Genomic DNA, 26,884 nt, shown 5'->3' with positions numbered 1-26,884 from the left:
CGAAATCACTGACACCCTCAATTTAACCACCCAGAACACATATGCACCCGCTACTGAGCTTAACAGCAAAGCCCTACTCGACATCTTGCTCTGGCCCCTCATCCTCAGTAGCCTCTTCATCATCCTCCCCATCTCCAGCCTCCGCCATGTCCACTGGCCGCTCATGCCCGTCCTCCTCCTCTTCTTCCTCAGCCTCTTCCGCCTCATCCTCATCATCGTCCTCGTCTTCCTCCTCCTCCCCATCTTCTTCATCCTCATCATCCTCATCATCCTCATCATCCTCATCATCAGCCTGCTCCCCCTCCTCCACCTCATCCACCACCTCGTCCTCATGATCAGATCGAGGTCCCACATCTTCCATCTCGGTATCCACCATTTCCTCATCTGGTCCATCTTCAGCATGGGTCTCTTCTTCTTCATCCTCCTCCTCTTCTTCCTCCTCGTCCTCCTCCATATTCTCATCCCCCAATTCAGCAGTCTGATCCCCCTCCTCCATGACCGTCTCCTCCCCTTCCATGACCGTTTCCCCTTCCTCCTCCTCCCCTTCCTCCTCCTCCCCTTCCTCCTCCTCCCCCTCGCTCTCCACCTTAGCAACCTTCCCCAAACTGGGAAACAGCAGACTCTCCGGAATATCATCCTCATAATCCGGCGGCACATCACTCAAGTCACTCTCATCGTCATCATCATCATTCCAACCCCCGGGCCCAGGAGTCGACCTTTCGCTTCCAACCCCCACAACCCCCCCAGCATTATTACTCGCCTTACTCGCCTTACTCGCCTTCCTCAAATGTCCACCCGCAGCAGCACCGGTATCCTTCATCTCCACATCCTCCCCCTCCTCCTCCCCCTCCTCATCCTCACTCTCCCTTGGCGTCCGCCCATTTTTACCTCTGCCGCGGGAGGCACCGCTAACCGCCGACTTTGGCGCCTCAGCAACCCGCAAAACAGCCTGCACGGCATCGTCCGCCTTGCGCAGGATGTTCGGCCGACGAACACCCAGTCTGTGGCTTCGCGGTGCTGCATCCCCTGCCACGGACGCTTTTTCAGAACGATCAGGCTGCTCCGACACCGCCCGCAACGAGCCGAGAACGGTCTTTTCTTCTTGGGCGACCAGGTTCTGGAGGAGCTTGCTTTTGAGTTCCGCCGCCGGAACCCCAACCCCAACCCCGTCTTGAGAAGCGGACGGTGGTGGTTGCTGAGAGGAATCTTCACCCGGTTGGGTTTCGGTGCTATGTTCCGCTGGCCGGGGCAGCTCAGGTCTGACATCGAGGTAGATGGTTGAGTAGCAGTCTGTGATCAGGTCGTCGATGGGACCCGCCTTCATGAGGTTGGAGTTCAACTTCTTCAGCTCGACCGCTTCCTTCATTGCGTTGAGGGCAGGGTGGGATTCTGCTGCGGGCGTGGTGGCCCACTCGGTGATTTTCTCGCCTACGACGTCGAATTCTTCGGTATTCAACGTCTTGAAGGCGTCCTCGCCGGCGGAGGGGACGTTGAAGGTTTGCCTGATCAGCTTGAGGTAGATTTGGACACAGTACTGCCAGAGCTCGTTGAAGTAGTAAAAGTCGGCGCCGCGCTTGCGAATACGTCGGAGGACAGCCTCGAGGTTGGTTCTGTCGTTCAGGGCGGCGAGGATCTTGACGACGTATTTGATGTAGCGCCAGGTGTAGACGTAGTGCCGACCAGAACGCTCGGCTTCACACTTCCAGACGTTCATCACCATGGTCTTGGTGAACATGTTTTCTCTCAAGACGGCAAAGGCTGCCTTGGCGGCGTCGACGTTGGCAGGGTCGTTCTCGTCCACGGAGTCGGGAAAGAGCACCCGAGCATGCCGCATGATAATGCGATGTTGCCAGTTGGACTTATCCTTGTCTCGCAAGTACCGCAAGCACCGGATAATGTACGCCTCCCACTCCTCAGGGGTATCGACCGTAACTGGTTTCCCTCTGTCGATAGCGTACGGCTGCCGCTGAAGAAGATCAGCAGCCTCTTGACGGGGTAAATCCCCCCGACGAACCAGCTTGTCAACCACAGAGACAATCTTGTAGTGCGGCTCGAGAATCGGATCCTGACCACTGCGAGGCTTCGGCAACGCCGACACCACCTCCACTGTCTTCTCGAGCGCCCTCAGAATCATCTTCACTGTGGGACGATGCCGGCGAGTCTTCTCATCCAGCTCCTCGGGTGCCTTGGTGTACATCTTCCACAGGCACTTCGCCACCATGTAAGGGTTCTTCCACTCCTTTGGCTTGCCCTCCATCGCCTTGCGGAACAAGTGAGCCGCAAACTTCCAGACCTGATAGTCTGTCATCTCGTTGTGACGAATCCGTCGGAAAGTCTCGATCCCTTCTGGCTCGATAAACCACCTCTCCTGATCAGAGTGCTTGAACGGCTCCATCGCAAACGGCTCCCGGCTGGAGGCATACATCCGCATGCCAAACTCACGGTACATGTCGTTCAGCGCCTCCTTCTCATCTTCTGAAGCCCCATACGCGTGCGGGTCAGCCGACCAGGCATACGAATGCGACAACGCCAGCGTGTAACAATGGATAGAACTTCGCTGGAACTTCACCAGCTCAGCCCGGTCCTTGTTCATCTTGTCCGCGCTCCAGAGAACAGACTCGTCCAGCTCATAATCGAAGCACTCGGCCAGACGGAACCACGCATCCCAACGGTCGGGGGTGAACTGAAGCTGGAGGCGCAGGTACGTGGCGCCAATGCGGAGATCGTCAGTAGCGCCCGGTGTTTGGCGCCGCGCGAGCTCGACGCCCTTGAACTTGGTGAGACCGATCATGCCGAGGAGGAAGTACCACCCGTGCTTGGCGGGAGCGCTGTCCACGGTGTTAATGGTGACGGCGTCGAGGTCGATACTGCCGTCGAGCGCCTGGAAGAGGTGCAAGGGGTGAATGGGAGTCTTGAGGTACTCGGTGTAATTGCGCAGATTGTGCGTCATCTGGGGATTGGACTTGGTAGTCCCAATCGCCTGCTGCATCCGCTCAATCGTGGTCTTGAGATCCGATTTCAGGAGATCCTTCATCGACATCCTGTTGGCAAGGACGGTGATCTTCTCGACAAGCTGCAGAGCCTGGCGCTTCTCGAGATTCTCAGGCTCGCAGCCATGCTCCTGAACCTCCCAGATACCAACTCCGAGCTTCAAGCCGTGCAGATCGTAAAGGACCTGCCCCAGGTAATCTTCCCAGTTCTCAATGTTCTTCTGCTTCAGGAGCTCCACCCGCATCATCTTGAGGAAGATCTTGTTGGACGACTTGCAGCTCTTGCGCAGACCGAGAACTTGATGAACGGCCGCCAGGTACTCGGCCAAGTCGTTTTCATAGTTGGGGAAAGCGTCTGGATGCTGCTGAATGCCGACCTTGAGCATGGTATACTGAAGGGACCAAGTTCTCACCTGCATCTCCTGAAGCTTGTTGAGGAACGATCGTAGAGTTGAGTGGTTGGCCGGTGCCGGTCTCATCCCGATGCGAGTCTCGTCCTCGTACATGGCTGCTACATGAAGGAGGCAGCTGAGTTTGGCGAGAGCCGAGAGGGTTGACTTCAAGTGCTCCTCATCAATGATGTCGAATGCGCTGTTGTCGTTCAAGGCCAAGTGCAATGATTGTATGATCAGATCATCCAGCGCCTTGATCATGGTCATAAACAGGGCCCTCCTTGGTTCGGGTGGTGTCTCGAGGTAATCTACATGTTCAAAGTCGGTGATAATGGTTTCGATGCTCCTCAAAAAGCACGAGAACTGTTTGGTCGCATAGCTAATCTTGCCGTACGCCTCGCCCAGTCGTGACCATAGCAACAGCCTGAGCTCCGTGCTGCTCCGCTTGAGGAACTTCCACAAGTCCGTCAGACTCTGGCTTGCGCACTCCAAGAGCGGCAACTTCTGTTGCTTTGCCCATGAGTGGTCACCGTCGGTTCCATTTGGCTCCGACATGCCAGGCACCGTGATGTAAACATTTTCCGGGTTCAAAACCGGTTCTAGACTGTCAATCACAGAGGTTGGATCACCCATGTCCTCCTGGAAGAGACCCAAGAAGAAGTCCATCGTCGTCAACTTTGATATCTCGCGTTCGGCAGCAGCGGTTGAAATTTCTGGCATAACAGCGTTGTTGGGCAATGTGATTTCGCTGATGGAGGACTCGAGAAGATGATCGTACATGCTGTGCCAGCAGTTGAGGATATGATCTCGCGGTGTGTCTTTCGCCAATGTTGTGGCATACACTCCAGCCCACAGGAAGCGTGACGAGAGCTCGTCGTCTGTGTTTGGATTCCGTTGTCTTGTGACTTCCGTCGTGAGGTCCATCCACTTGTCCACACGCAGCTGAATCTCAACCTTGGTGCTTTCTTCCGCCGTGCTGTTAGGGTTGGTGGTGCGTTCATAGACGTCCAGGTAGAGTTCAAACACCATATGTACCAGCTTGACTAACTCAAGATGCGCCTCATGGTCGCCCTTCGCAAGGCACAAGTCGAGCTCGTAGGTGACCCTCTCGTATATGCTGGAGCCAAACTGTGTGATAACATCCGACAGCGCTGTCTTGGTGTGGTCTGGCCATTTGGTCCCAGTGTATGTAGGCATAATGATCTTGAGAAACTCAAACACCACGTCTTGAACTGGGTACCATCCATTGTTGATCTTTTCAACAAAAGCTCGAACGCCCCGGGTCTCATCGAACGCCGGGGCCTCATTTGCTCGCTGAGACCCTGACTTGGTGTGCTCAAGGAAGGCCGAGAGACTGAGCTGCGGGCGCTCACGCTTACTTAGCAGGACAGTGGCATTCTCCTCGTCAAACTGGAGAATCGAATCTCGAAGATCAACGGTTGATAGATTCTGAATCTTCCCCATCCGGTCGTCAGACGCACACGAATCAAGGACCTCAGCTATTCTTTCCAGTGTCACATGGTCCGTTACTCCAAGATTCTCCAGAAGATTCTTGGTCGTTTGAAACAGATTCTGGTCAGCGGCCTGTAACGGTTGCAATTGCGTCGCGAGAAGCCGGGCAGGATCCACAATCTCTTCCGCCGCTGTTTCTCGTCGCCCTGTTTCCCGCCGTCGAGTCCGCTTGCTCCGCTTACCCTCGGCCGCCTCTTCTTCCGGGGGATCGGGAAGCCCAGCAACTGACTGAGAACGCTTCCTGGAAGGCAAAGCACGTTCCTTGCCCGTTGCTTCACCCAGGGATGCCGGCTCTGCCACCATTGGCGTGGATTCTTTCTCAGCCGCTTGTGGTTTCTCGGATTGCTCGCCCGAAGCTTGTTCGTCTTTTACAGCACATTCAGATGACCTGTCGGGAGGAGGCGAGGAATCCGGAGGCAAAAGTTGCATATCTATTTCCATCTGGATGTCCTCATCGTCGGCCGCATCTGGAATTTCCAAAAACACCGCCTGTCCGGAAAGCCCCTCTTCCTCGACGAAACATGCCATGGCCGCACCCAGCTCTGTCCAGGAGGGGCTCGCGGCAGAAATAACATGTCGTGGGGGTGGGACATCTGTTGTCTGTTTCTTGGGCACAGCCAATGACTTTGCAGGATTCGGAAGAAAGGGTATTGGATCTTGATACCGTTTCAGCATGGGAGGAAGTCCTCGTTCCACAAAGGGCTTCATTATCGGATGGCCCAGCGCCATTTCATCCCCCAAGACTTGAAGCTGGTCTTTGAGATCCTCGCCCGCATATCCTTCTGCCAACGAAGGGGGCTCCACATCGTCCACCGCAGGGTCATCGTCCAATTCGATGGCAGCCTCCAAGCTGTAGCGACTAATCCGGCTGCTCTTCAGGAAAGCAGCGATGCGGGCGGTTTTTCTCCATAACTCGGCGTCTGAGGGGTCACGGTCGAGCGCGGCGCTGAAATCCTCCAGTGCCTTCCTGGCATCTTCCAACACAGCTGGATCCTCAAGAGCGGCCGACTTGGCCACGAAAGCTTTTCGGATCTTGCGCCTAATCCGATCGACAATAAACTGGCCGTGGTTTTTGTACGCGAGGTAGAAGGCTTGGGGGAGGGTGTTGCTCAGGGTGTCGGTCTCTGCGGCAGCGGCATCGAGCACTGTCGCAAACGTGGGCTCAACAGCCAGGACGCCATCTTCACCCGCTTCGGCCCGCTCGTACTCGGTCTTTGCCTCTGGATATTTGAAGATTTCAGAGCCGAAAAGGGCGTTGTAGGCGTCGGCCGCGTCATCGAAGAACTTGGGGCCTTGCGAGTGTAGTTTGAGGGCGGTTTGGAATAGCTTCAAGGCATCTTCCACCTGAATATCTCGAGTGTTGTCGATCTCCTCATCGACGATTTCGTCGGGTTCGACATTGATTGCTTGAAATGCGGGCTGGGCGGCGAAGCGATTAGCATTGGTTCTGTGTGGTTTCTCCATGGTTGATGGAGCTGGACGGGACGGTGCAAGAGACTTGCCATGTTGACGCCGGTGAAATGCCAAAGTGGTCATGCAGGACTCCGTTGGATGAACTGGCGCGACTGTCAGTGGTAGGCTAGGGTTGAAAGTCTCAAGCTGCTGCCATGTATCCGTATGCGCAAGTAGTCGAATGCGCATGTCCGTCTCCAAATCCTCCAATAACCAAATCGCGGTTGGTATATTTCGAGACGCGACATGCCGGCCGGCAGCTTTCATTGGCACTCTCTTGGCACCGCCCGAAGTGCTGAGTGTGACGATATGCCTGCCCGGCCCGGGACCGTGCGCGGCCTTACAAGGAACACCAATCCCACTGGGCCCCACTGAAGCTGTCGGCTGCAGGAGACATTTGGCATTTGGGCCACTGTGCAGCAACACCACGGGGCAGGCCAGACCAGAGCAACCCGACATCACCCCCTCGCATTCGTCCAGTCTTGTGCAGTTGGGGCATCAGACGTTTCTGGACTTGGGGATTGCAGCGCGCATACATGTTTATATCCAAATAGCACCGCTTCAGCTCTCAATCGCCACTACCCACCCAGGTTCCAATCCAACCGCAAGGTCCAAGCTCCCGTCTCTTCTTAAGACCAGCTTCGTCTTCTCGAGCTCCCTGAGGGGCATCTCATTCCCGTCGCAACGGCGCATCCATCATGGTAGCGCCAGCGGTTCCCGAGTTCGTCTGCCTCCACCTCAGCTATTGCCAGGCACTCTTCAATAACCACTAACACTGCTCTCAGGGTCACGGAAGAGGTCCTGCACGAAGCAATTGAGGCTCGCACCGAGTCTCTGAGCTCCCTTCGTGAACTGGGCCCCCCTGACCTCGTCCACCTCGTCAAACAACCATTGAGACAACAAACCAAGCAAGTTGGGGTGTACCACCATGTCACCGGTGTAGATGCCTCGTCGTCAGCCAGTCTGGCTGCCTACATCAACACTCTTGCATACAAAGAGTTTGGCCCCTCGGCAACCACAAAGACGCTCGAGGGCACCTACTGGTACGCCTATACCCACGGTTGTGTATTCACCACGTTAGCTGACAATTCCTTCTTTCCAGCTGCTACAATGCCTTCTCCCGAGTCGATATGCGCGTGCATGCCCCCTTTCCTGGTTCAGTAGAAGCTTACTGTATTGACGAGCGCGGCGAAAAGCGCAAGGCAACCGACGAGCTCTGGCTAGAGACATATCTGTGCAGTGTGTTGCGAGCCTATTCTTATGCCGACGATGGAACGGGTGATGCTATAAGGAAGATCATGTGCGTGAGACGGTTCAACCCCGTCACTAACACGGAGACCGAACATCGCTTCCTCAGCGCAGCCGAGCAGCTATTTTTCAGGGGTACGTTGTCATACCAGAATACGTCAACGACGAGCGATTGCTAATGGACGGGCAGGCTGGTCGCTCGGGTCCGACTCGGTTGTACAGGTGCCCAACGTTGTTTCGAACCATCTCACGACTGGTCTCATAAAATACTTTCACACTACCGGTCGCTACGCCTCAGGTATCAACTTGTTCGAGAAATTGCGCACGCAGAACGTTGAGGTTGCATCTTTGCTGGCCAAGGTCATGTTCATGGGCAACGAGGAGGTACAAGGCATCCGCGTCCTGCACGAAGCCATCAAGGAAATGCCCATGGATTATGTCATGCTGGACACACAAGCCGAATTCCTGTTGAAGAAGGCCGAGACTGCCACCACTCCCGAACAGAGGGAAGAGAGACTACGGCTGGCTCTTGGCTGCGCCGATCGAAGCACCATCGCAGCACCAAGCGAGTTTGGAACATGGGCTAGACTCGCCCAGGTCTATGTGGCCATGGAAGATTGGGAAAATGCGCTGACGACACTCAACTCGTGCCCGATGTTTACCTACCAGGATAAGGATGCGCCGGTCATGCCGGAGCCGAAGGAGTATCACTTGCCAACCCTCCCCGAGACGAGGCTAGACGAGATCGACAGTGAGCCCGATTTTCGTTACTCGGAGCAGATTGACCCGAGTCTCTTGGGCCTCCGCGCGGCCACGTATCGTGGCACCTTCAAGCAGGCCTACGCCATCTTGACCGAAATGACAGCCAAGATTGGCTGGGACCAGCTGCTCAAGATCCGGAGCAACGTCTTCGTCATGGAAGACGAGTACCGTGAGAAGCAGGAATCCTCGCATTACCCCGCGAACCGAAATCCTAGCACCGATGTTCTTCGCGGAAGCCCTGACCCAGGCGTTAACGGAGAAACCGCGGTGGGGGAGACTGAGGTGGCTGAAAAGAGCGAAGAAGCTGGCCAGGAAGCTGACGGTGAAAATCTGGCGCCACCAGCGGCCAAGGGAAAGCCCGAAGATATCGAGAGACCTTCTAGTGCCATGGACCCCGATGTGGTGAAGAAGGCAGAAGAGAAGGTGAGTGCAGCAGTGTCTGACCACGTAGGGCCAGTTGCTAACATTGGACAGGGTTCCGAGGACCACTCCTCCCGGCTTAATAACAAGCGGCTGTGTGAGCGTTGGCTTGACAGCCTTTTCATGGTACTCTACGAGGACCTCCGCGTCTACACAATATGGCGTACCCAGATGGCTCAGTACCGCGCTCAAAGCATGCAGTACAAGAAGTCTCCTGAGGAGTGGGAGATTCTTGGCAGCCTTGCCGAGCGCCTCCAGCACACGGACGAGGCTGTGGAGGCGTACCGTGCCTGTCTCGGACAGCGGTTTAGCCCCAAGGCCCTTGCGGGTATCTTGAAGGTGTTTATGAAGACCAAGCTCACACGAGATGCAGTTGCGGCAGTCATCCGGCTGGTAACTTGGCAGTATAGGTGGTACAGCGAGTTCTCGCCCGAGCTGCTACACACAATTCGCATTCTCATTGAGGATGAGGGCGCCGTCAAGATTCGGAGCATCATTCAGGCCACCAACCTGCCGCAGAACGTCCTGGACCTCACGCACCACTACGCGGCGCTTTGTGCTACTTTCAGAAGCAGTGGCACAGAGGGTTAGGAAATCCACCGCATCGGTGATCGCACAGCTTCGCCCAAGCCTGCCGAGTCCATCAAGAACTTTATGGTTCATTACTCGAATCTTTTTACTGTTGTCAAAGCGCAGATGTACTGAGGGTCAATATAGCAGCGTTTTTTTGTTGGTGTTGGATGGGGGGTGTTAAAAGAAAGACGGGCTTTAATCTTTGAGTTGTTTTATTATAGCGAAGCATGACAAAGTTTTTGGGGTTCATTTATATCATGGGACGATTGATATAGTGCGGCTCTTGTTGATCTCGGACTTTGACCCCTTGCTTGGGTTTCGGGTACCTGCATGCATAATGACACTTGGTCAGGGGTATATTCTCTTCAAGAGACGCTTCAGCCACGATAGAGGATCGTCCATCTTGTCTTTCCTAGAGACTATGTCGACATATTTGAATCTCCACCCTTTCTTTTCGTATTGTACAACACCCGCAGTGTCGGCCCGTCAAGCCCCCTTTTGGCCACACAAAAGACCAATGAAGCCCCTCCCAGACAGCTCGGCCTGCAGGTCTTGTGCCCCACCAGATTGTCACCATCAGAGCTCAAGCTCCTCCTGAGGTACAGTAGCGCGGTCAGACGAACCCCTCATTGAATCCCGCGCGCGGGGATATGATAACGTCATAAGGTGAGGGAGTGGGTGGGAAATTATTAGGAGAAGTAGAAGGTAGCCGAAGCCTTTCGTTCTACCTATAAGAGGGCTGTTTTTGTCTCTGAAATACCTTACGCTGTACCATGCTCTCTATTCTGAGACCAATTCCCAGACAAATAGCCAGGACAAGTCTCCGCCCTTTTCGATTTTCATCTTCCATTTACTCATACCCGGCCATCTCGCGTTCGCTAGCAACAATGGCTTCGACTAAGAAGACAACGTATGTTTCCCGCTCTCTTCCCTTTCGCCGCCTTAACTAACGTTCACTTTTAGCAAACGGTACCCCCTCAACGTCCCAGGTCTCTCCATCCCAGCCATCGGCCTCGGAACCTGGCAGTCCTCCCCCGGCGAGGTCGGAAAGGCGGTTGAGGCGGCTCTTCGGAATGGATACCGCCACATCGACACGGCCTTTGGGTATCGCAACGAGAAGGAAGTCGGGCAGGGGATCAAGGCGTCTGGCGTCCCTCGGGAAGAGATCTGGCTGACGACCAAGCTGGACAACCCCTGGCACAAGAGGGTGAGGGAGGGGTTGGAGAAGAGCCTGGAGAACTTGGGGGTGGAGTATGTCGATTTGTTCTTGGTGCACTGGCCGGCGAGTATTGATCCGGAGAGGCAGGAGGAGAATGAGGGCAAGGGGGAGGTGTATCAGGATTGGGATTTTGTCGATACCTGGAGGGAGATGCAAAAGCTAGTGGAGACGGGGAAGGTGAAGGCTATCGGGGTTAGTAATTTTGGGATTAAGAACCTGGAGAGGCTTCTTGATGATCCTTCTTGCAAGGTACGTTCATTCTTTTTGATTCCATCTCGAGAGATAGCGGTCACTGATGGAGAGAAAAGATTGTCCCGGCCGTCAACCAAATTGAACTTCACCCTGGCAACCCCTCCCCTAAGCTGATCGCCTACAACACGGCCAAGGGGATTCACTCGTCGGGGTACTCCCCTCTCGGAAGCAGTGACTCGCCGTTGTACACCAACGACACGATCAAGGCTATTGCTGAAGCTAAAGGCAAGACGCCGCAGCAGGTACTGCTCGCGTGGGGGGTTCAAAAGGGGTGGAGTGTCCTGCCCAAGAGCGTCACTGAGTCGAGGATCAAGGCCAACTTTGAGCTGGATGATTGGGAGTTGACTGAGGAGGAGGTCAAGAAGATTGATGCTATTCCTGACCGGTTCAAGGTGTGTGGGGATGATTGGTTGCCGATCAAGGTTTTCTTTGGGGATGATGAGTAGATTTGAGACGCACGAGTTGCGCTTGTTTGTTGGCAGTTATGTAGCTTAGGGGGGTGGGGGATTTTCAATCGAGAACTCTATCTTCAGCGGAGTGTTTAGCATTTGGGAAATTGTCCTGCTATTTTCGCGCCGCCCTGTTTCCATCCTCCACTAGATCGCCCCGGGGCCTTTTCTCATGAAACTTTCAACGCCAAATACAAAAAGGGGGTATCTCAACGCACTCCTCGTCTCCTCGTTCCGCGCCCAACACATGATAGCTTCATCATGCTGATCCAAGCCCACCATCAACACCCATATCCATGCTCATATCCCCCCCCTACAACTTGCCCCTCCCCTCCCTCTCCTCATCATCCCTCACCACCACCCTCACCATCTCCCTAATCTCCCCCGCCAGCTTCTCCCCCTCCTCCTCATCCAACTCATCCCTCTGCCCACGCCCAAACATGGTACTAGTAAACCTCTCATTCCTCTTATCCCTCAGTTCTGGCCTGGGGATAATGTGAAAATGACAATGGGGCACCACCTGCGCCGCTGCCGCTCCGTTGTTTTGCACCACGTTCCAGTCTTTGATGCCTGTCGCTCTGGAGACTGCTGTCGAGAGGATCCGGAGGTACTTCCCCAGCTCGGCGGATTCGGCGGGGGTGACGTCTGTTAATTTTGGGCGGTGGGCGCGGGGGCAGAGGAGGAGGTGGCCTACAGAGAGGGGCATTATGTCGAGGAAGGCGATCAAAAGGGGGGTGGAGAGGATCAGGTGGGTTGATGGGTGGGGATGGGTTAGGGTTGGGGAGAGGGAATCAGGGGGTGCGGGGGAGGATGGGGGGTAGGGGGGGTAGGTGAGGGAGATGTGACAGAAGGGGCAGTCGGTTTCTTGAGAGGGGGGGGTAGTGGTGTCGAAGGTTGAGGGGGAGGGGAGCGGTTGGGCGGGTGGTGATGGGGGGTTGTCGTTGGAGGACATGGGTTGTTTCGTTGGTGAGGGAGAGTAAGGATGGTTATGTTTGAGGTATGTCAGCCGTGAAAGGTCTGGGGTATGAAGAGTTTATACGAAAAAAAAAATATACAGTATTTACTCGTTTGTTGTTCAAGGGAAGCAGCTGCTGTCAAGGTTCACCTGACAGCAGCCTTCCCCGGGTGTCAATTCCCGATAGCGTCGTCTCCCGGGGTCTCCTTGCCTGCCGAAAACCCCCTGTCAATCACCTCAAACTACCACGTGATCCCTGCTGTTTCACTCCCACCGCCAAAGGTTTTGCCGCCCCCCTCCGCCTTTTTTTCTGCCTTGCCGCTGCTCTCCCATCAGTCAGCGCGCGCATGAACCTGTCTTTGATAGCGCCCCTCCACTCCGTCCATCCATTCGCTATCGTCAACCATCTCATCCACAAACAACCCATCGCACTTCCCAAGCAATCACTTACACCCGATCACTCACCGTCGTCAACCAGGAAAAAGAAATGTCCGGCCAAGACTACGAAGCCCCCTCGGGCGCCTTCTCCCAGCGCGACGACGTCGCCGCCAGCTCGGGCACAATGATCTACCGCTGCGGCGACTGCGCCGTCCGTGTTCCCCTCGAAAAGGGCGCTCCCATCCGCTGCCAAAAGTGCGGTGCCCGTGTCCTCTACAAGGAGCGCACCAGAAGGTTTGTTCATCCCCCTCCCCTCTCCCCCGTCCATCGCTCAAGACGCTGACAAATCTCGTGTATAGAATGGTTCAGTTCGAGGCTCGGTGATCGATTCGTACACTCAGGCGAACGAAAACTAAAATGGGATTGAGGAACATAAAGATGGAGCTGCCGTAGATAATACCTTACGAGGGGATGGCTAAGGCTCGGTGGCAGGAACAGCATTTTGCACATCATGGCGTTGGGGATACATTGGACAGGAACAGAATATAGTCTGGTCATGAAAACTTAATTTCGTCTTTTTCCGCTACCAAAAACGCCCTGGTATCATGTCTAAACGCCGAGTCAAATGCTAAATATACCCTTTATTCCTCCCACTGCCCAGTCTCTTTTACACATGTGCGCCTAGCGCTGAGAGTAAATATACTTTGCGAAGCTAGCATCCGTCTCAACAGAGTCCGACTGCATGGCGGCCGAGTATCTAGCTTGCAGCCCTTCTCGGTCATCCTCGTCAACGTCGATATCGTCATCGTCTTCGTCAGAGCTCAGAGTCGGGGCGTCCTTCTTGTCCTCGTCGCCAGCCTTGAGATCGGCCACAGCCTTGGACATGGATGAGTCGCCCATGTTCATGTCAGTCATCATCTTGGCAAGCTGCTTTTCGCGCTGCTTCTCCTTGTTCTTCTCCCGCTCGTCGCGCCTCCGGTCCAGTTCTGGCTGGTAGTCCTTCTTGAACTCCTCTGCCTTTTCCGCAACGGCCTCAAAGAATTCATCGATACCAGTACCGAGGAGCGAACTGACGCCGACGACGCTGAGGTGAGAGTAGAACTCCTCGAGCATCAGGCTCATACTGTTGATAAGACCGCCCATATACCCGCTCCCAGCACCGTCCCCTCCCTCTACACCACCAAAGGCATTGCTGTTCTCATCCTCGGCAAGAGCAGCCTGGAAGGCTTCGTAGTCCGTCATCCACTCCTTGGCAAAGGATGGGTCCTTCGCGTCGGCCTTGTTGAACACCAAGATCATGGGCAGCTTCATCTTGTAGAGAATACTGCAGGCATAAAGCATGTTGCTCATAAAGGTCGACGTTGAGCTCGTGCGCGGGGTGTCGATTACGTAGGCGATGACGGTGGGGAACGATGATGCGAGCGACTCCAGAAGAATTGTGCCCGAAGCTGACCAGACAAACACTTCGATCTGACCGGGCGTATCGACGAGGATCTTATCGATGGGCTTTTGGGCAGGGTTGTCTGGGTTGGGCTTGGCGCGCTTCTCGAGAATCCCCATGACTTGGTCAACCTTTGTGGCGAAGAGATTCAGAGACGTCATGATGCCTCCGTTTGGGCCAAGCTTGTACTCTTCCATCACCTTCTTGTAGTTGACCGAGTCGCGAATGTCGATGTTGGCCTGGAAGGGGGAGTGGGTGATGGCAGGATCGAGGTTCATGACGTATGGTGGTTGTTTCTTCTCGTGGAGGTAGGCGTTGATTCTCTGCATGAAGGTCGTCTTGCCCGAGCCTGTCATGTTGGATTAGTGGAAGGGTGGGAAAGGAACGGAGGCGCACATCACGAACCTGCCATGCCAATCACCACGATGGCGACGGGGGGCTTGGTCTCTGGCGTTTGCGCCGGGTCTGCTGATGTCGATGCCATTGTTGTGGTATGGTTGGTTGTTTTTGGGATGGTGACAGAATCAAACCGACGGCGGGGTTCCGAGCATGGTGGGGCAAACAAAACTTGGGAAGGCTTCCACCGCAACGCTAAATTCACTGTGTGCCCCACTGTAGAGCCTCCAGCCCGGCATGGATGCATGGAAATGTCAACAGTCAGTGTCCCTTGTGTCCGTGGGTATCAGATACTCGGGACCTATCAGAATCTATCACTTATATCACCAACAGAGGGCTCATGCTCACCACCGACATGAGCTATATGCCTCTTGACAAAAGGGCTGGCGACACGTCTCCCAACTTTCGGTTACACGGGCATGGAAGACAGTGCACTGGTTCCTCGCACATGGCAAACATTCAAAAACCCAAGGCCTCCACGTTTGGATCAAGTGGACCCAACAGCATTAACGGTTCTCACACTAAAGAGCTTGACCAGCGATCAAAACCACCAGCTTGTCTCAGGTTACCCATACGGAGGACTGAGCTTTTGTGCATGTCTCATTACTTCATCACAGGATGTAGAGGATATAGAGGATGTAGAGGATGCAGAGGAGGGCAGTGATAAAGAGCAGCATGGCAAACTACTCGATTAAGTAGTACGTACAAGAGGCGCGGCTGTCCGTCTCACGTCATCGTGCTGGACGGCTCTCCGGAACAAAGGGTCTCCGAGTCCCAGCCCAGATGGTTGATTGACCTTGTCACTTGGCGGGGGAATGGAGCGACTGGAGGCTTTGGGCTGGCCTCTTTGGGCTGAACAGACGTCCCGGTCCCATCTGCCCAGCAGGGAGCGACCAACAGTCTTGCAGCTTCAACCACTCACAGCGAGGGCCGCCCAGAGCCCAGCCGTTTGTTCAAGAAACCCCAGGTCCCATCCGATCAACCCGCTTCCCACGTCCTCTCCCTTCTTTGATACTACCACAGCTTCTTTGTTGTACCATTTTTAGCACTCCTACCCCATATCCCATGCCGACCTGACAGCTTTATTCTAGTTTTTCATTCTACATCCCCCAGAACTAACAACCTGGAACGGGTAATCGCTCACATCACCATCGCGAACTGTATATCCAACTTTTATTCTCTCATACAACCGTAAGAGTTCAGGACCAACTCATTCGCCATGTTGCGGAAGAAGGACACCTTCACCGTCATCACGCCCATCCCGGGCTTTATCCCCCGCCAACTCGCCATTGATATTCTTCATTCCCATTCAGAAGTCATCACGCTCAACCCGCTGGTTATCGACCACAAGCCCATCGCGGCGCCTCAAAATGCCGAGACCGATGAGTATTACTCGACTTGGTATGAGATCACGGAGCGCCTCCAGCTCGTGCCTGGAATCGGCAAGATGGGATCCTCGACTATCAAGTTCAACGGCTGCTTTCACGATATGCCCTGGGGGCTTCAAACACACGTCTACGCGCCCATGAATATCGACATGCGCAGCACCTATCGCATCGCGGGTAACCAACCCGGTGTCGAGCCCCCCGAGGTGCCAGAGATTGGCCTCAAAGCATTAGGCGTACCTTCGGACGGACTCTACCTCCGCGAGGACATCGAAATCAAGTGCAACGTCACCATGGTCAGCTATGTCAGGTCTCAGATGAAGAAGGCGTCGGCCGAAATGGTGCAGAGGATGATCAAGAAGGCCGAGCTGCTGGATGCCGGTGTGCTGTCAGCCATGATTGAGGACGGAAAGCTGAAGACGCTCAACCCAGCCGACAGACGCAACACTGTACGATCACCATTGCCGTCTCCTTCCAGTCTTCACTACTCACCGTCTATCAACGGCGGCAGCACCCCGCCGCAGATGCACTCACCAAGAATGCCGTACCAAATCCCCAGAGTCACATCAGTGCACAACCCCTACGGACGACCCGGCACGGCAGGCTCTCAAGGGCCGGGGGGTCTCCAGCAGCAAATCCAAGCAGCCCAGCAACAGCAGCAACAACCACCCCAATACGGGCAAATCCCCCATGATAACGGCCCCCAGGAACTCCCCGGCGTAGAGGCCGGCCAAACCAACAACAACAACAACAACAACAACAACAACAACTTTGCCGTCGAAATGCCTGGCGACTTTGTCTTTGCCAACGGTCAGCGCACCCCGAAATTTAATTCACCATTGATTTCACCGCAACCCACACCGAGCTCAGCTAACCGGGAGTCATTAGTTGATCCAAACCGCCCCCCCACCAACCACGGCAGTCCACACTCGCAGCAGGGCCAGTGGTCGAATGCAGGTTCACGCCCTGCGAGTTATCAGTCAAGCATCACGTCTCCGAACCCTGATCTGAAAGGGGGGTACCCAGGGCAGCAACAGCAGTTGGCGCCGCATAGGGAGACGAATGAGGAGCATCACACGGGGCAGAGGAAGCATGATTCGATTCAGAAGTCGCCTTATGCGGCGTATAACCCGGCTGATTACGCAAAGGTTCCTTCGCCTTTGCAGCCGGGTGGGGGGCAGCAGCAGCAGCAGCAGCAAGGGCAGCAGTATACGCAGCAGCGGTATGGATATTGATGGTGTGTAGCTGGGTGGTTTTGATTGAATGATATAAAAATGGTGCTGAAGATGGATGGGATGGGATATAGGAATTGATGTTAGGTTATACCCTGGGGTGTATTTTTCTTTTTTTTTTCTTGCTCTTTTGTGGGATGGATGGATCAAGGTTGATGATGGGAATGAACAAGCAAGTCGGCGTTTTGGGATCTTTTATTTTGTTTTTGTTTTTCTTGTTGGGGGATTTACGGGCTGGGAATAGGCACTTCTCAATTTTGTGGTTAATACATTACATTTTCTCACCTGTTGCCTGATTTCACGACAGTCATCATCACCCCTCGGTTCTGTGTGAAAGAGAAGTTACGTCGAGAGATGTCGGTATAACGACAGTGACGCAATTCCACCGCGGTCGCCTCGTGGCACAGAGACAATCTCTCCATTTTTTGACCATTTTAATCCGAGAAACCGCTTTTGGTGGGAATGGTGTGGTGGTGCGGTGAGTTCTTGTCCCCCGGCCCGCCACTGAGATGCATACGACACGACAGGACACCAAGGTAGTTGCCGTTCCTACCGGCGCTTACGCAGTATATCTTCCCACTCAAAATTAAGGGAGCTACTATGATTAGAATAGCTATTGAGGCTATGATCTGCTTCAATAAAACGCTTGCAATAACAAATATTATCAAATCTCAAACTTGCGCAGGGCGAAAATAACACCAATGTTAAATAAATACAAGCTTCACAGCCGAAGATAGCAAGCTCTATCGGATCCGAGTATACACAGCGCGCCCCGTAGCTATATTAAATCCTGATTAACTCCTGCAAAGACATTAGTCATCGCAGCTCGAGAGTATTAGCAAGCTTGATACTTGGTACAGTACACAAGCAGATCACCTGGCTGGTCGGCAGATTTGGTCAGGACAGACAGACACAACACCGGCACGTTTCAATCCCGGAAACACAGGAAGAGGCTGAGATGGGATGGGATGGCCGCGTTAGGGCGGGCCCGGAAGGAAACCGGTCTGTCGGAGATTTTAGGTCAAGGCACTTCCTTGCACACTGACAAGTCTATCTCAATGATGAAGATTGCCGGGAAGACAAATAATTGGGAATACGGGGAGACAATAGAGCACAACTGGACCATCTCGTGATATTCCTGAAACGTGGAAACAAAAAGAGAAGGGGACTATCCATTGTTGGAGGATAAAGCCACATGGCGGCCATGAGTTGGGGACAATGAAGCTAGTCATAAGCGTCCTTTTCTCTCGAGACCAACGCGAAGACAAGGTTTGGAATGGTACAGAGATGAACTCGGATAGTCACAGGTGGTTGACAGCGGGAGGCAACGTCAGGTTGAAGGTTGGGCATGGGCGCTCTGCCGAACGGAAGGGTTACTTCCCGTTTTGCTCAGCCACTTTGGAGGTTGGAGTTGTTTTGAGATGGGGAAAAGTGGTGGTCAGAAGTTGTTATTCACTTCCGAGATGATGAGAGGATATGGCACATACTTTCAGCACTGCCGCTGTGTCTCCAACTTCTGTGTTGCTCAACTCAATATGTTGCAGTTCAGTGGGGGAGGATGCCACCAAAAAGTGAAGTCAACAGTGGGGCACCCCTGGTGTACAACCCCTACCCCACTAAGCATCGGCGCTATAATCCTAGCGTCGTGCACGGTGCACATTTGAATGGAGCTCCCAGTTCTCGACGTCACTGGCGGCTCTGGCTTCTTAAATTTCCAATGCATCGTCGCCATCAACCCCAGCAAACAACCCCAGAACATGGACAGCCTCGAAGACTTTGAAAAGTCTCTCGCTGCCGAAAGGGCCAAGCGTGAGCGCCAAAAGGAAAAGGAGGAGCGCAGAGACAGAAAACATAGACACCACCATCGAGAGTCGAGACGAGACAGGTCAACAGAGCGCGACAGAGACAGCGATCGAAGACGACGACGCGACGACCAAGACGATGAGAGCCGCAGGCATAAGCGGTACCGCCGGGATGATGAGGACGACGAGTCAAGGCGGCATCGACACCGGGATAGAGGTGATGACCGGGACAGGGACAGAGACAGGCACCGGCGCAGCGGGAAGGACACGAAGGATTTAAAAGCATCCGACCCGAAAGAAGACCTACCACTGCCAGACGAGGAACTCGCGCCGGGTGAATCCAAGTCGTCATTGGTCCGAGACTCGTGGATGACGGCGCCGTCTGCGCTGGATATTGACTATGTCCAGCGTAACAAACGGAAAAGTCCCTCGCCTGTGAGGGAGGAGCCGAAGAGGGTGTTGCATCATCGGGAACTAAACAGGGGCCTGGAAGAGGCGAGCAATAAGCCGGCAGAGGAGCCAAAGACCGGCAAGCCGCGGGAGGTCAGATACACCTTTGGCGACGACGGGTCACAATGGCGCATGACGAAGCTCAAGGCTGTCTACACCATCGCCGAGGAAACCGGCCGGTCAGTGGACGAAGTCGCGATTGAGCGCTTTGGCAGTCTCCGGGAATTTGACGATGCGCGAGAGGAAAAGATTGAAGTGGATAGGAGAAAGGTCTACGGAAGCGGCTACGTTGGCAAGGAGAAGCCAACCGGGGAGCTCTACGCGGAGAGAATCGTCAGCCAAAAGAAGGCACCACCGCCCCCTGGCTTCCCGTCCCTGAGCAACCCCCCCGCCGAACTCGAACAAGGCGTCTCAATCGAAGACAAAATTGCCCCGGCCCCTCCCATGGATCAATCAGCCCTCAACCGCCTCCGCGCCCAGCTCATGAAGGCCAAACTCCGCAACTCCCCCGACGTGCCCAAGCTGGAAGCAGAATTCAACTCTGCCATGGCGGCGTTCCAGTCAGGCCAGGCAACCAGCAACGCCATAGTCCTCGACGCCTCCCACTCGCGCCTCTTGGCCGGCGGGTCAAGAGGGGAAGTAAAGCCAGTAACCAACAAACGGGGTCTTGAGCGCGGCACAGTGGTGGAAAACGACGAGATGACGCTGGACGACATGGTCCGCGAAGAGCGCCGTACAAAAGGCGAAGCCGGCGGGGAAGGGATGCGTCTGGCGGAGAGGATCGCCAAGGATGGGAAGTTCGACAATGATTTGGAGTATCTGGATGAGAATGCGGAGAAATTGGCGAAGAGGGTGCACAAGACTGACTCGAGCTTGAAGAATATCGCTGTGACGGAGTACAAGAAGCTGAATCGGATATTGGACAGTTGTCCGCTGTGTTATCACGAGGAGAAGAACCCGCCGGGGAACTTGCCGGTGGCACCGGTTGTTTCTTTGGGTACGAGGACGTATCTCACTTTGGCGCCGGCTCCGGAGCTGACGGGTGCGGAAGGCGGAGCCGTCATCGTCCCTTTGTCGCATCGAACAAATCTCCTTGAATGCGACGATGATGAGTGGGAGGAGATGAGGAATTTCATGAAGTCGCTGACGAGGATGTATCACGACCAAGGACGAGAAGTCATTTTTTACGAAAATGCCGCGAACCCGCAGCGCAGGCAGCACGCCGCTATGGTTGCTGTCCCCATCCCTTACGAACTAGGGGATACGGCACCGGCATTTTTCAGGGAAGCGATGATGAGCGCGGGGGAGGAGTGGTCCCAGCACAAAAAGGTGATTGATACTCTCAAAAAGAGCAAGGAGCCCGGGTTTGGGAGGATGGCGTTCCGGAAGAGCATTGCAAAGGAGATGCCGTATTTTCATGCTTGGTTTGGGCTTGATGGGGGGTTGGGGCATGTGGTGGAGGATAGCGCGAGTTGGCCGAGGGGGGATGGGTTTGCTAGGGAGGTCATTGGGGGGATGTTGGATGCTGATGTCGCTGTGATTAAGAAGCAGGGGAGGTGGACGAGGGGGGATGAGAGGGTGGAGGGGTTCAAAAAGAGGTGGAGGAAGTGGGATTGGACGAGGGTGTTGGAGGAGGGACAGTGAGTTCAAATAGCATGCACATTTCAGGGCAGGATGAACTCAACAGAAATAGGATGGACGTGACAAAGTTAATACAAATGTATTCATTCACCAACCCAGCGCGCCCTCATTACACGTAAAACTCCCCAAGATGGTATATACCCACTCCGGCGCTCTCTATCCTCCACTCACCCCCGCCCCTATTCCCAAGAAATAACAACCCTTTTTCAAACTCCGCACATGCCAGACAAAATAAAAAGATTCACCACCTTCCAGAGCCCTCTCAACCCTCCTCAGCATCCATATTATCCCTCCCAGACCCGGGTGCACCCCTCTTCTTCCCCCTGTGGCCCTTCAGCACCGACCCCTTCTTCCCCCGGTCATCAATCAAGTTCTTCATCTCATTTCTCGCGTGCCGTTGAGCCTCTTCCACCCGGGCCTTAAAAACCATCACCTCGTCCTTTTCGTAAGCGTACTCGGTGAGCTTGGTGCCGAGGGCGGCTTCGATGCGGGTCCAGATTTCGAGGTCACTGTTCACGTTAGTTCTCAGGTCAACACAAGGTAGAGAGATATAACTCACTATTGCGTCACAATACTCAACGCATGCCCCGACTTGCCCGCACGAGCCGTACGACCAACCCGATGAATATATGTCTTCGAATCCTGCGGCAAATCATAATTGATGACACAGTCCACATTGGGAATATCCAAACCACGAGCCGCAACATCAGTAGCCACAAGAATATTCCTCGCTCCAGCGCGGAACTTGCTCAGCGCACCGAGACGAGCTGACTGAGACAAGCCACCGTGGAGCGGGATAGCGCCCATGCCCAGAGTGCGCAACAGAATGGCAATTCTTTGCGTCTCGAGAACAGTACGGGTAAAGACGATCATTGTCTTGCCGGCGAATTCATTACAGAGGTAGATGAAATACGTGTCCTTGTGAATGTGAGGGATGAAGAGGTAGTTCGAGACGAGCGTCGAGACGGTTTGGTACTTGGAGGTGGAGACGTTGACCTTTAGGGGGTCGCGGAGAGAGGCGCGCTGGAGGGACTCGACTTTGCTGGACATGGTGGCGGAGAACAGAAAAGTGCGGCGCTCGCGGGGGAGGAACTTGAGGATCTTCTCGAGGATGGGGCCAAAGTCCATGTCGAGGAGGCGATCGGCTTCGTCCATGACGCAGTACCTAAGATTGCGCAAGCTGAAGCCCTTGGTCTTTTCCAAATGGTCGAGAAGTCTACCGGGGGTTGCGACGACGACGTGAGGCTTCTTTCCGAGAGCGATAGCTTGCTGTACCATGTCTAGACCACCAAGAAGAAGAGCGCAGCGGAGGTTGATCAAGGAACCGAGAGCTTCAAAGGACTGGGCGATCTGGGCGGCAAGTTCTCTTGTCGGCGCAAGAACGAGGGCGAACAAGGGCTGGGGCTTGTCGAGCAAAGCTTGAAGAATTGGAAGGGCAAAAGCGGCTGTTTTTCCGGAACCCGTCTCGGCGATACCAATGATGTCGCGATCTTGAAGCGCAAGTGGGATGGCCTCTTGCTGAATAGCGGTTGGCTGCTTGTATCCGAGTCGGTCGCATGCTTCGCACAGGGAGTCGACGATGCCCTGGGTACAAGTCAGCAGAAGACTCAAACACTATGCAGACCATCAATTCCAACATACGAGATCCTTGAAGGTCTTTGGGGCAGCCTCCCCGTTCTCATTGTCAAGGGTGGTCGACTCCTCGGCATCTGAGGCCTCAGATACTGCATCTTCGATTCTGGGTTCTGGCCCAGGTGTCATTTTGGGCTTGGGTGCTTCGGTCTTCTTTTTCTTCACCGCGGAAGGGTTGTCGGAGATCTTTCTACGCTTAACTGACGACATTTTGACGGTGTTTCGGACAATCAAACCTTACAAGAAAGTGTTTGTCCGGTGAAATAGACTTTCAGAAGCTGTCGAACTACATAGCCATCTTCCAAAATTCCAGGCTTATCGGCCATGTGGGGCGTCCCGATAAGCAAAGGCCCCACCGAAATTTTCTCTGCGCGCCGCCAAAGCTCTGGCGCATCAATTGGTTTTGCTGCCGCAGGCCGAAAGCTTCCTCCATCATACATTTTTCTGTCTACGAAACCAGAGAAAACACATCAACCACCACCACAATGGCCAAGAAACGCTCCAAGAGAAGAACCCACCTGGGTTCTCACAACCCAGCCGCCCCCACCGCCGTCACTGGCCACATCAACACCAAAGACCCGAAATCCATGGTCATCCGCATGGGCGCCGGCGAAGTAGGAACCAGCATCTCCCAACTTGCCGCCGACGTCCGGCGCGTAATGGAACCCGGCACCGCCTCCCGCCTCAAAGAGCGCAAAGCCAACCGCCTACGCGACTACGTGACCATGTGCGGCCCCCTCGGCGTCTCCCACCTCCTCCTCTTCTCCCGCTCCGAGTCGGGCAACACCAACATGCGCCTCGCCATCACCCCCCGCGGCCCTACCTTTCACTTTCGCGTAGAAAAGTACTCTTTGACAAAGGACGTCCGGCGAGCCCAGCGACACCCCAAGGGGGGCGGCAAAGAGTACATCACCCCTCCCCTCCTAGTCATGAACAACTTCACCAACCCCAACTCGGACCACACCTCCAAAGTCCCCCGCCACCTCGAGTCCCTCACCACGACCGCTTTCCAGTCTCTCTTCCCCCCAATCAACCCGCAACGAACCCCCCTCAAATCCATCCGTCGCGTCCTCCTTCTTAACAGGGAGCAATCTTCCGAAGACGACGGGACGTTCATCGTCAACTTTCGCCACTACGCCATCACCACCAAACCAGTCGGCCTGTCGAAGCCACTGAGGAGGTTAAACGCCGCCGAGAAACTGCTAAAGTCGTCCAAGTCAAAGAAGGGGCAGCTGCCCAACCTGGGGAAGCTAAAAGACATTTCCGAGTTTATGATTGGGGGTGAAAACGGCGCGGGGTACGAGACGGATAACACGTCAGGAAGCGAGTACGAAACCGACGCCGAGGTGGAGGTTCTCGAGACGTCGGCGAGGAAGGTTCACAGTTCCAACAAGCCAAGACAAGCACAAAATGAAGACGGGAGTGATGATGAGGATGGTGACGCGGGGCGTAAAGACAATGTTGAGCGTCGGGCTGTGAAGTTAGTCGAGCTCGGCCCGAGAATGAAGCTTCGCATGACAAAGGTGGAGGAAGGACTGTGCTCGGGCAAGGTGATGTGGCATGAGTATGTCCACAAGACAAGGGAGGAGATTAGGGAGCTGGAGAAGAAGTGGGAGCAGAGGAGGAAGGATAAGGAGGCGAGGAAGAAGGAGCAGAAGGCGAATGTGGAGAGGAAGAAGGCTGCCAAGGAGGCGAATAAGCAGCAACAGCAGCAGGGGAAGAAGGGGCAGCAAGAGGAAGAAGAAGATGATGATGAGGATATGGAGGATTACGATAGTGATTTGTACGAGTATGGGTATGATGGGGATGACAAGGGGTTTGATAGCGAGGGGTTGGCTGGGGATGCTGAGGAGCAGGTCAACTCGAAGATGGAGGAGGATGGGGACTGGGAGGATGAGGAGGAGGAGATTGCCGATGGGAATAAACAGGGGAAGAGGAAGGCTTTTAAGAAGTGAAAAAGTTCGAGATACCAAGGGTGTAGATATCGGGTTCAATGAGAGAGATTGCTGTTGTTGAGATCAAGCTCTATTGGGGCTGGATGATCAAGTCTGTTTCCTTGTTGTTTCAGGGGCTAAGATGTCGGGTATAACTAATTTACAGAAAAGTACAGATATGTTGTTGGTTATCTTGTTGTTGTTGTTGTTTTTGCTGTTTTTGTTGTTGTCCTCATGTTAATCCCGTCCTGTCCATGTTTGTTACTTGTACCTTCCCTTATCCCGTTTGTTCATCTTACTCGCACATACCATACTTCATCGTTCGTTAGTTGACTGTTGACCACTGAGGGCTAGTTGTCGTTCATGTTGAAGCTTTCTGGGTATCGTCACTGGTGGTTTGCCTTGGTAGGGCACGCCTGTGAGTCGCTCAGGATTGCTTATCCATGATAATCTCATGAGCCGTGGTCGGCCTCGTGGTGGACAGCGTTGGTGTCGAAGCCGAAGCCAGGGTGTGCGGCGTGAGCATCTTCTCCCGGAAGCTGTCACCATCGCTCATCTCCATCAGTTGCTCCAAGTCATTCTCGGGCTTCTTCTCTTCCGGCGCCGAGCCCCTCAGTCCAATGATGCTCGCCAGAGAGGCAGCGACGAGGGTGGAGAAGCAAGCGAGGAAGACGGTTTGCCGGTGGCGAGGGTCTGGGAATCATCAGTCTCTGCACACTTGGCCATCAGGCGAGAGAAGAGAGTACTAGCCTTCAACAGCAGTCGCAAGTGCAATGATCACAAACAGGAAGTGGGGCAACTTCATCAGACCGTACAAACCAGCTCTGTTGCCCTCGTTGACGACGATACCCCTATGGTACGCCACGCAGGGCACGTAAATGCCGTTGCAAAACTCGAACAACAAGTAGCCAAAGAAGGCGAGGACCTCGATTGGAACATATGCTGATTGCAGTAGACAGCCGCCACCGATGAAGATGACGATGCCCATCAGGTTGTGGGGATTGGTGAAGGCTTTCTTCAACCAGGAAGTCTTGCTGGGAGATTGGAAAGGATCGATGGGCAAGGCGAGGCGGCTCTTCTTTCTCTTCATGATGGCACTGAACAGCAGAGCACCGAGAATCATGGCCAACATGAAAGCAGCGAAGATGGGGCCATAGGGCACATCCTCAGCGTCAGGTCCGTGGATGCGTCTGTGTGCGTCTTGGAGAATACCAGGCCAGAAGAAGAGGACCAAGAAATTGGTGCCTTCCCAGCAGCAGCTGATGAAGCTGAGTGCCCAGATTTTGATGTCTTTATCCATTAGCAACCGCAAGGTCTTGGCGGTCTTTCTGGCACTTACCTCCAAGCTGTCTGAGGGTCTCCTGTGGAGTCATGTGCTTCTCCTTGCTGTCTTTTGGCTGTCCGTAGTTCTCGTTCTGCGAGATCAGTCAGTATGTAGCCCAGAAAATCCCATGGCGAGTGTCTTACCCAGCAGCAAATAAGCATGGCCGCAGCAATAGCTTCAATAGCCTATGTTTGTCGTTAATTTCGCCTTCTTCACCACAAACAATGGCCATGCACTTACTACACCAACCACAAAAGGTCCCTTTCTCGTCCCCGACACCTCCACAGCCAAATCGCCAATCAACCCACCCAACACAGCAGCACTGCAGTTGGCCCTCGTCATGGTCCCAAACATGGTCCCTAGCCTCTCATCTCCAAGCTTCCTAGTGTTCCACTCAGTCACCATCCAACTCTCAAACACGGTCCAGAGCATCGCCAGCCCTATTCCACCAAGTGCTTGTCCCGCATACAGCACTTTCAAGTCCTTTGAAAGCACGCTCAACGCCGAGAGCGAGTGGATGAGACAGAACGCTAGACAGGCATTTCTTCTCCCAAACTTGTCCGCGAGAAACCCGACAAGGAGTGAAGAGATTGCCGCAGCAATAAACGTCGTCATGTACAGTGACGCGACCGTCTTTTCTGGAAACTCAAACTCTGTTTTGAAGAGGGGGTAAGTGTATGGCCCCTGCAACCAGTCAGCCGCCATGGCAAAAAGGTACACCTTGAGAAACTTGATCTGGAACGCCCGCGCTTCCTTGTCTTTGATTCGCTCATGGTCATCTTCTCCTGTGACGGAATCTGTTGGTGATGGTGGTGGAGTGTCTGATGTGTGTCTTTTTGCTTTGGCGAGGAAACTTCGTGCTGCTTTGGCCAGTAGGCTCCTGCTCATAAGCAACACTGTGACGGGAAGAAGAACAAAAAGCGCGATCCAGTAGAGATTGACTATCATTCTGCGTGTTGTCCTGCTGGGTATCTCGAGCCCCTTTCTATGGGACTGGTGCTAGTATATGTCTAGGGGTCAAAATGTACAAGAGAGCTGTCGTATT

General features: G+C 54.3%; 11 protein-coding genes across 11 annotated transcripts; 6 read left to right on the top strand and 5 right to left on the bottom strand.

Annotated features, from left to right (window-relative positions):
• Positions 1-73: 73 nt before the first annotated feature.
• HIR3 (Histone transcription regulator 3) lies at positions 74-6,399 on the bottom strand (the record flags this gene model as incomplete). The annotated part of the gene is made up of 2 exons (XM_062949215.1): positions 74-6,313; positions 6,376-6,399. 2 exons carry the CDS (start codon positions 6,397-6,399, stop codon positions 74-76), a joined length of 6,264 nt encoding a protein of 2,087 aa, XP_062797883.1.
• A 252-nt stretch (positions 6,400-6,651) lies between these two features.
• BUD7 (bud site selection protein) lies at positions 6,652-9,367 on the top strand (the record flags this gene model as incomplete). Its single annotated transcript, XM_062949214.1, has 5 exons — positions 6,652-7,067; positions 7,132-7,389; positions 7,449-7,729; positions 7,785-8,779; positions 8,831-9,367. Exons 1-5 carry the CDS (start codon positions 7,045-7,047, stop codon positions 9,365-9,367), a joined length of 2,094 nt encoding a protein of 697 aa, XP_062797882.1. The 5' UTR covers positions 6,652-7,044.
• A 755-nt stretch (positions 9,368-10,122) lies between these two features.
• QC764_607100 (uncharacterized protein) lies at positions 10,123-11,373 on the top strand (the record flags this gene model as incomplete). Its single annotated transcript, XM_062949213.1, has 3 exons — positions 10,123-10,259; positions 10,313-10,817; positions 10,877-11,373. The coding sequence occupies 3 exons, from the start codon at positions 10,123-10,125 to the stop codon at positions 11,264-11,266; spliced, it is 1,032 nt and encodes a 343-aa protein (XP_062797881.1). The 3' UTR covers positions 11,267-11,373.
• A 209-nt stretch (positions 11,374-11,582) lies between these two features.
• QC764_607090 (uncharacterized protein) lies at positions 11,583-12,221 on the bottom strand (the record flags this gene model as incomplete). The annotated part of the gene is made up of 1 exon (XM_062949212.1): positions 11,583-12,221. The coding sequence occupies one exon, from the start codon at positions 12,219-12,221 to the stop codon at positions 11,583-11,585; it is 639 nt and encodes a 212-aa protein (XP_062797880.1).
• A 216-nt stretch (positions 12,222-12,437) lies between these two features.
• Positions 12,438-13,184, top strand: RPC10 (DNA-directed RNA polymerase core subunit rpc10). Its single transcript, XM_062949211.1, has 2 exons — positions 12,438-12,896; positions 12,962-13,184. The coding sequence occupies exons 1-2, from the start codon at positions 12,712-12,714 to the stop codon at positions 12,984-12,986; spliced, it is 210 nt and encodes a 69-aa protein (XP_062797879.1). The 5' UTR covers positions 12,438-12,711; the 3' UTR covers positions 12,987-13,184.
• Positions 13,153-14,745, bottom strand: QC764_607070 (uncharacterized protein). The gene is made up of 2 exons (XM_062949210.1): positions 14,449-14,745; positions 13,153-14,392 (listed from the first exon to the last, which is right to left on the bottom strand). Exons 1-2 carry the CDS (start codon positions 14,684-14,686, stop codon positions 13,284-13,286), a joined length of 1,347 nt encoding a protein of 448 aa, XP_062797878.1. The 5' UTR covers positions 14,687-14,745; the 3' UTR covers positions 13,153-13,283.
• A 913-nt stretch (positions 14,746-15,658) lies between these two features.
• On the top strand, positions 15,659-16,656 carry QC764_607060 (uncharacterized protein; the record flags this gene model as incomplete). Its single annotated transcript, XM_062949209.1, is given in 2 exon segments — positions 15,659-16,634; positions 16,640-16,656. Coding segments are annotated over 2 exon segments (993 nt in total).
• A 2,064-nt stretch (positions 16,657-18,720) lies between these two features.
• cwf19 (Pre-mRNA-splicing factor cwf19) lies at positions 18,721-20,952 on the top strand (the record flags this gene model as incomplete). The annotated part of the gene is made up of 1 exon (XM_062949208.1): positions 18,721-20,952. The coding sequence occupies one exon, from the start codon at positions 18,721-18,723 to the stop codon at positions 20,950-20,952; it is 2,232 nt and encodes a 743-aa protein (XP_062797876.1).
• A 140-nt stretch (positions 20,953-21,092) lies between these two features.
• On the bottom strand, positions 21,093-22,947 carry RRP3 (ribosomal RNA processing protein). Its single transcript, XM_062949207.1, has 3 exons — positions 22,591-22,947; positions 21,509-22,533; positions 21,093-21,458 (listed from the first exon to the last, which is right to left on the bottom strand). Exons 1-3 carry the CDS (start codon positions 22,789-22,791, stop codon positions 21,212-21,214), a joined length of 1,473 nt encoding a protein of 490 aa, XP_062797875.1. The 5' UTR covers positions 22,792-22,947; the 3' UTR covers positions 21,093-21,211.
• Positions 22,948-23,066: 119 nt separating this feature from the next.
• Positions 23,067-24,536, top strand: SSF1 (rRNA-binding ribosome biosynthesis protein; the record flags this gene model as incomplete). The annotated part of the gene is made up of 1 exon (XM_062949206.1): positions 23,067-24,536. One exon carries the CDS (start codon positions 23,067-23,069, stop codon positions 24,534-24,536), a length of 1,470 nt encoding a protein of 489 aa, XP_062797874.1.
• Positions 24,537-25,260: 724 nt separating this feature from the next.
• QC764_607020 (uncharacterized protein) lies at positions 25,261-26,787 on the bottom strand (the record flags this gene model as incomplete). Its single annotated transcript, XM_062949205.1, has 4 exons — positions 25,261-25,805; positions 25,855-25,930; positions 25,983-26,024; positions 26,080-26,787. The coding sequence occupies 4 exons, from the start codon at positions 26,785-26,787 to the stop codon at positions 25,261-25,263; spliced, it is 1,371 nt and encodes a 456-aa protein (XP_062797873.1).
• Between the last annotated feature and the right edge of the window lie 97 nt (positions 26,788-26,884).

Source organism: Podospora pseudoanserina, chromosome 6 (genome assembly GCF_035222485.1).
Source record: "Podospora pseudoanserina strain CBS 124.78 chromosome 6, whole genome shotgun sequence".
NCBI lineage: Eukaryota > Fungi > Ascomycota > Sordariomycetes > Sordariales > Podosporaceae > Podospora > Podospora pseudoanserina.
The sequence above is the reverse complement of the archived record's forward strand: the minus strand, read 5'-3'. Positions and strand labels throughout refer to the sequence as shown.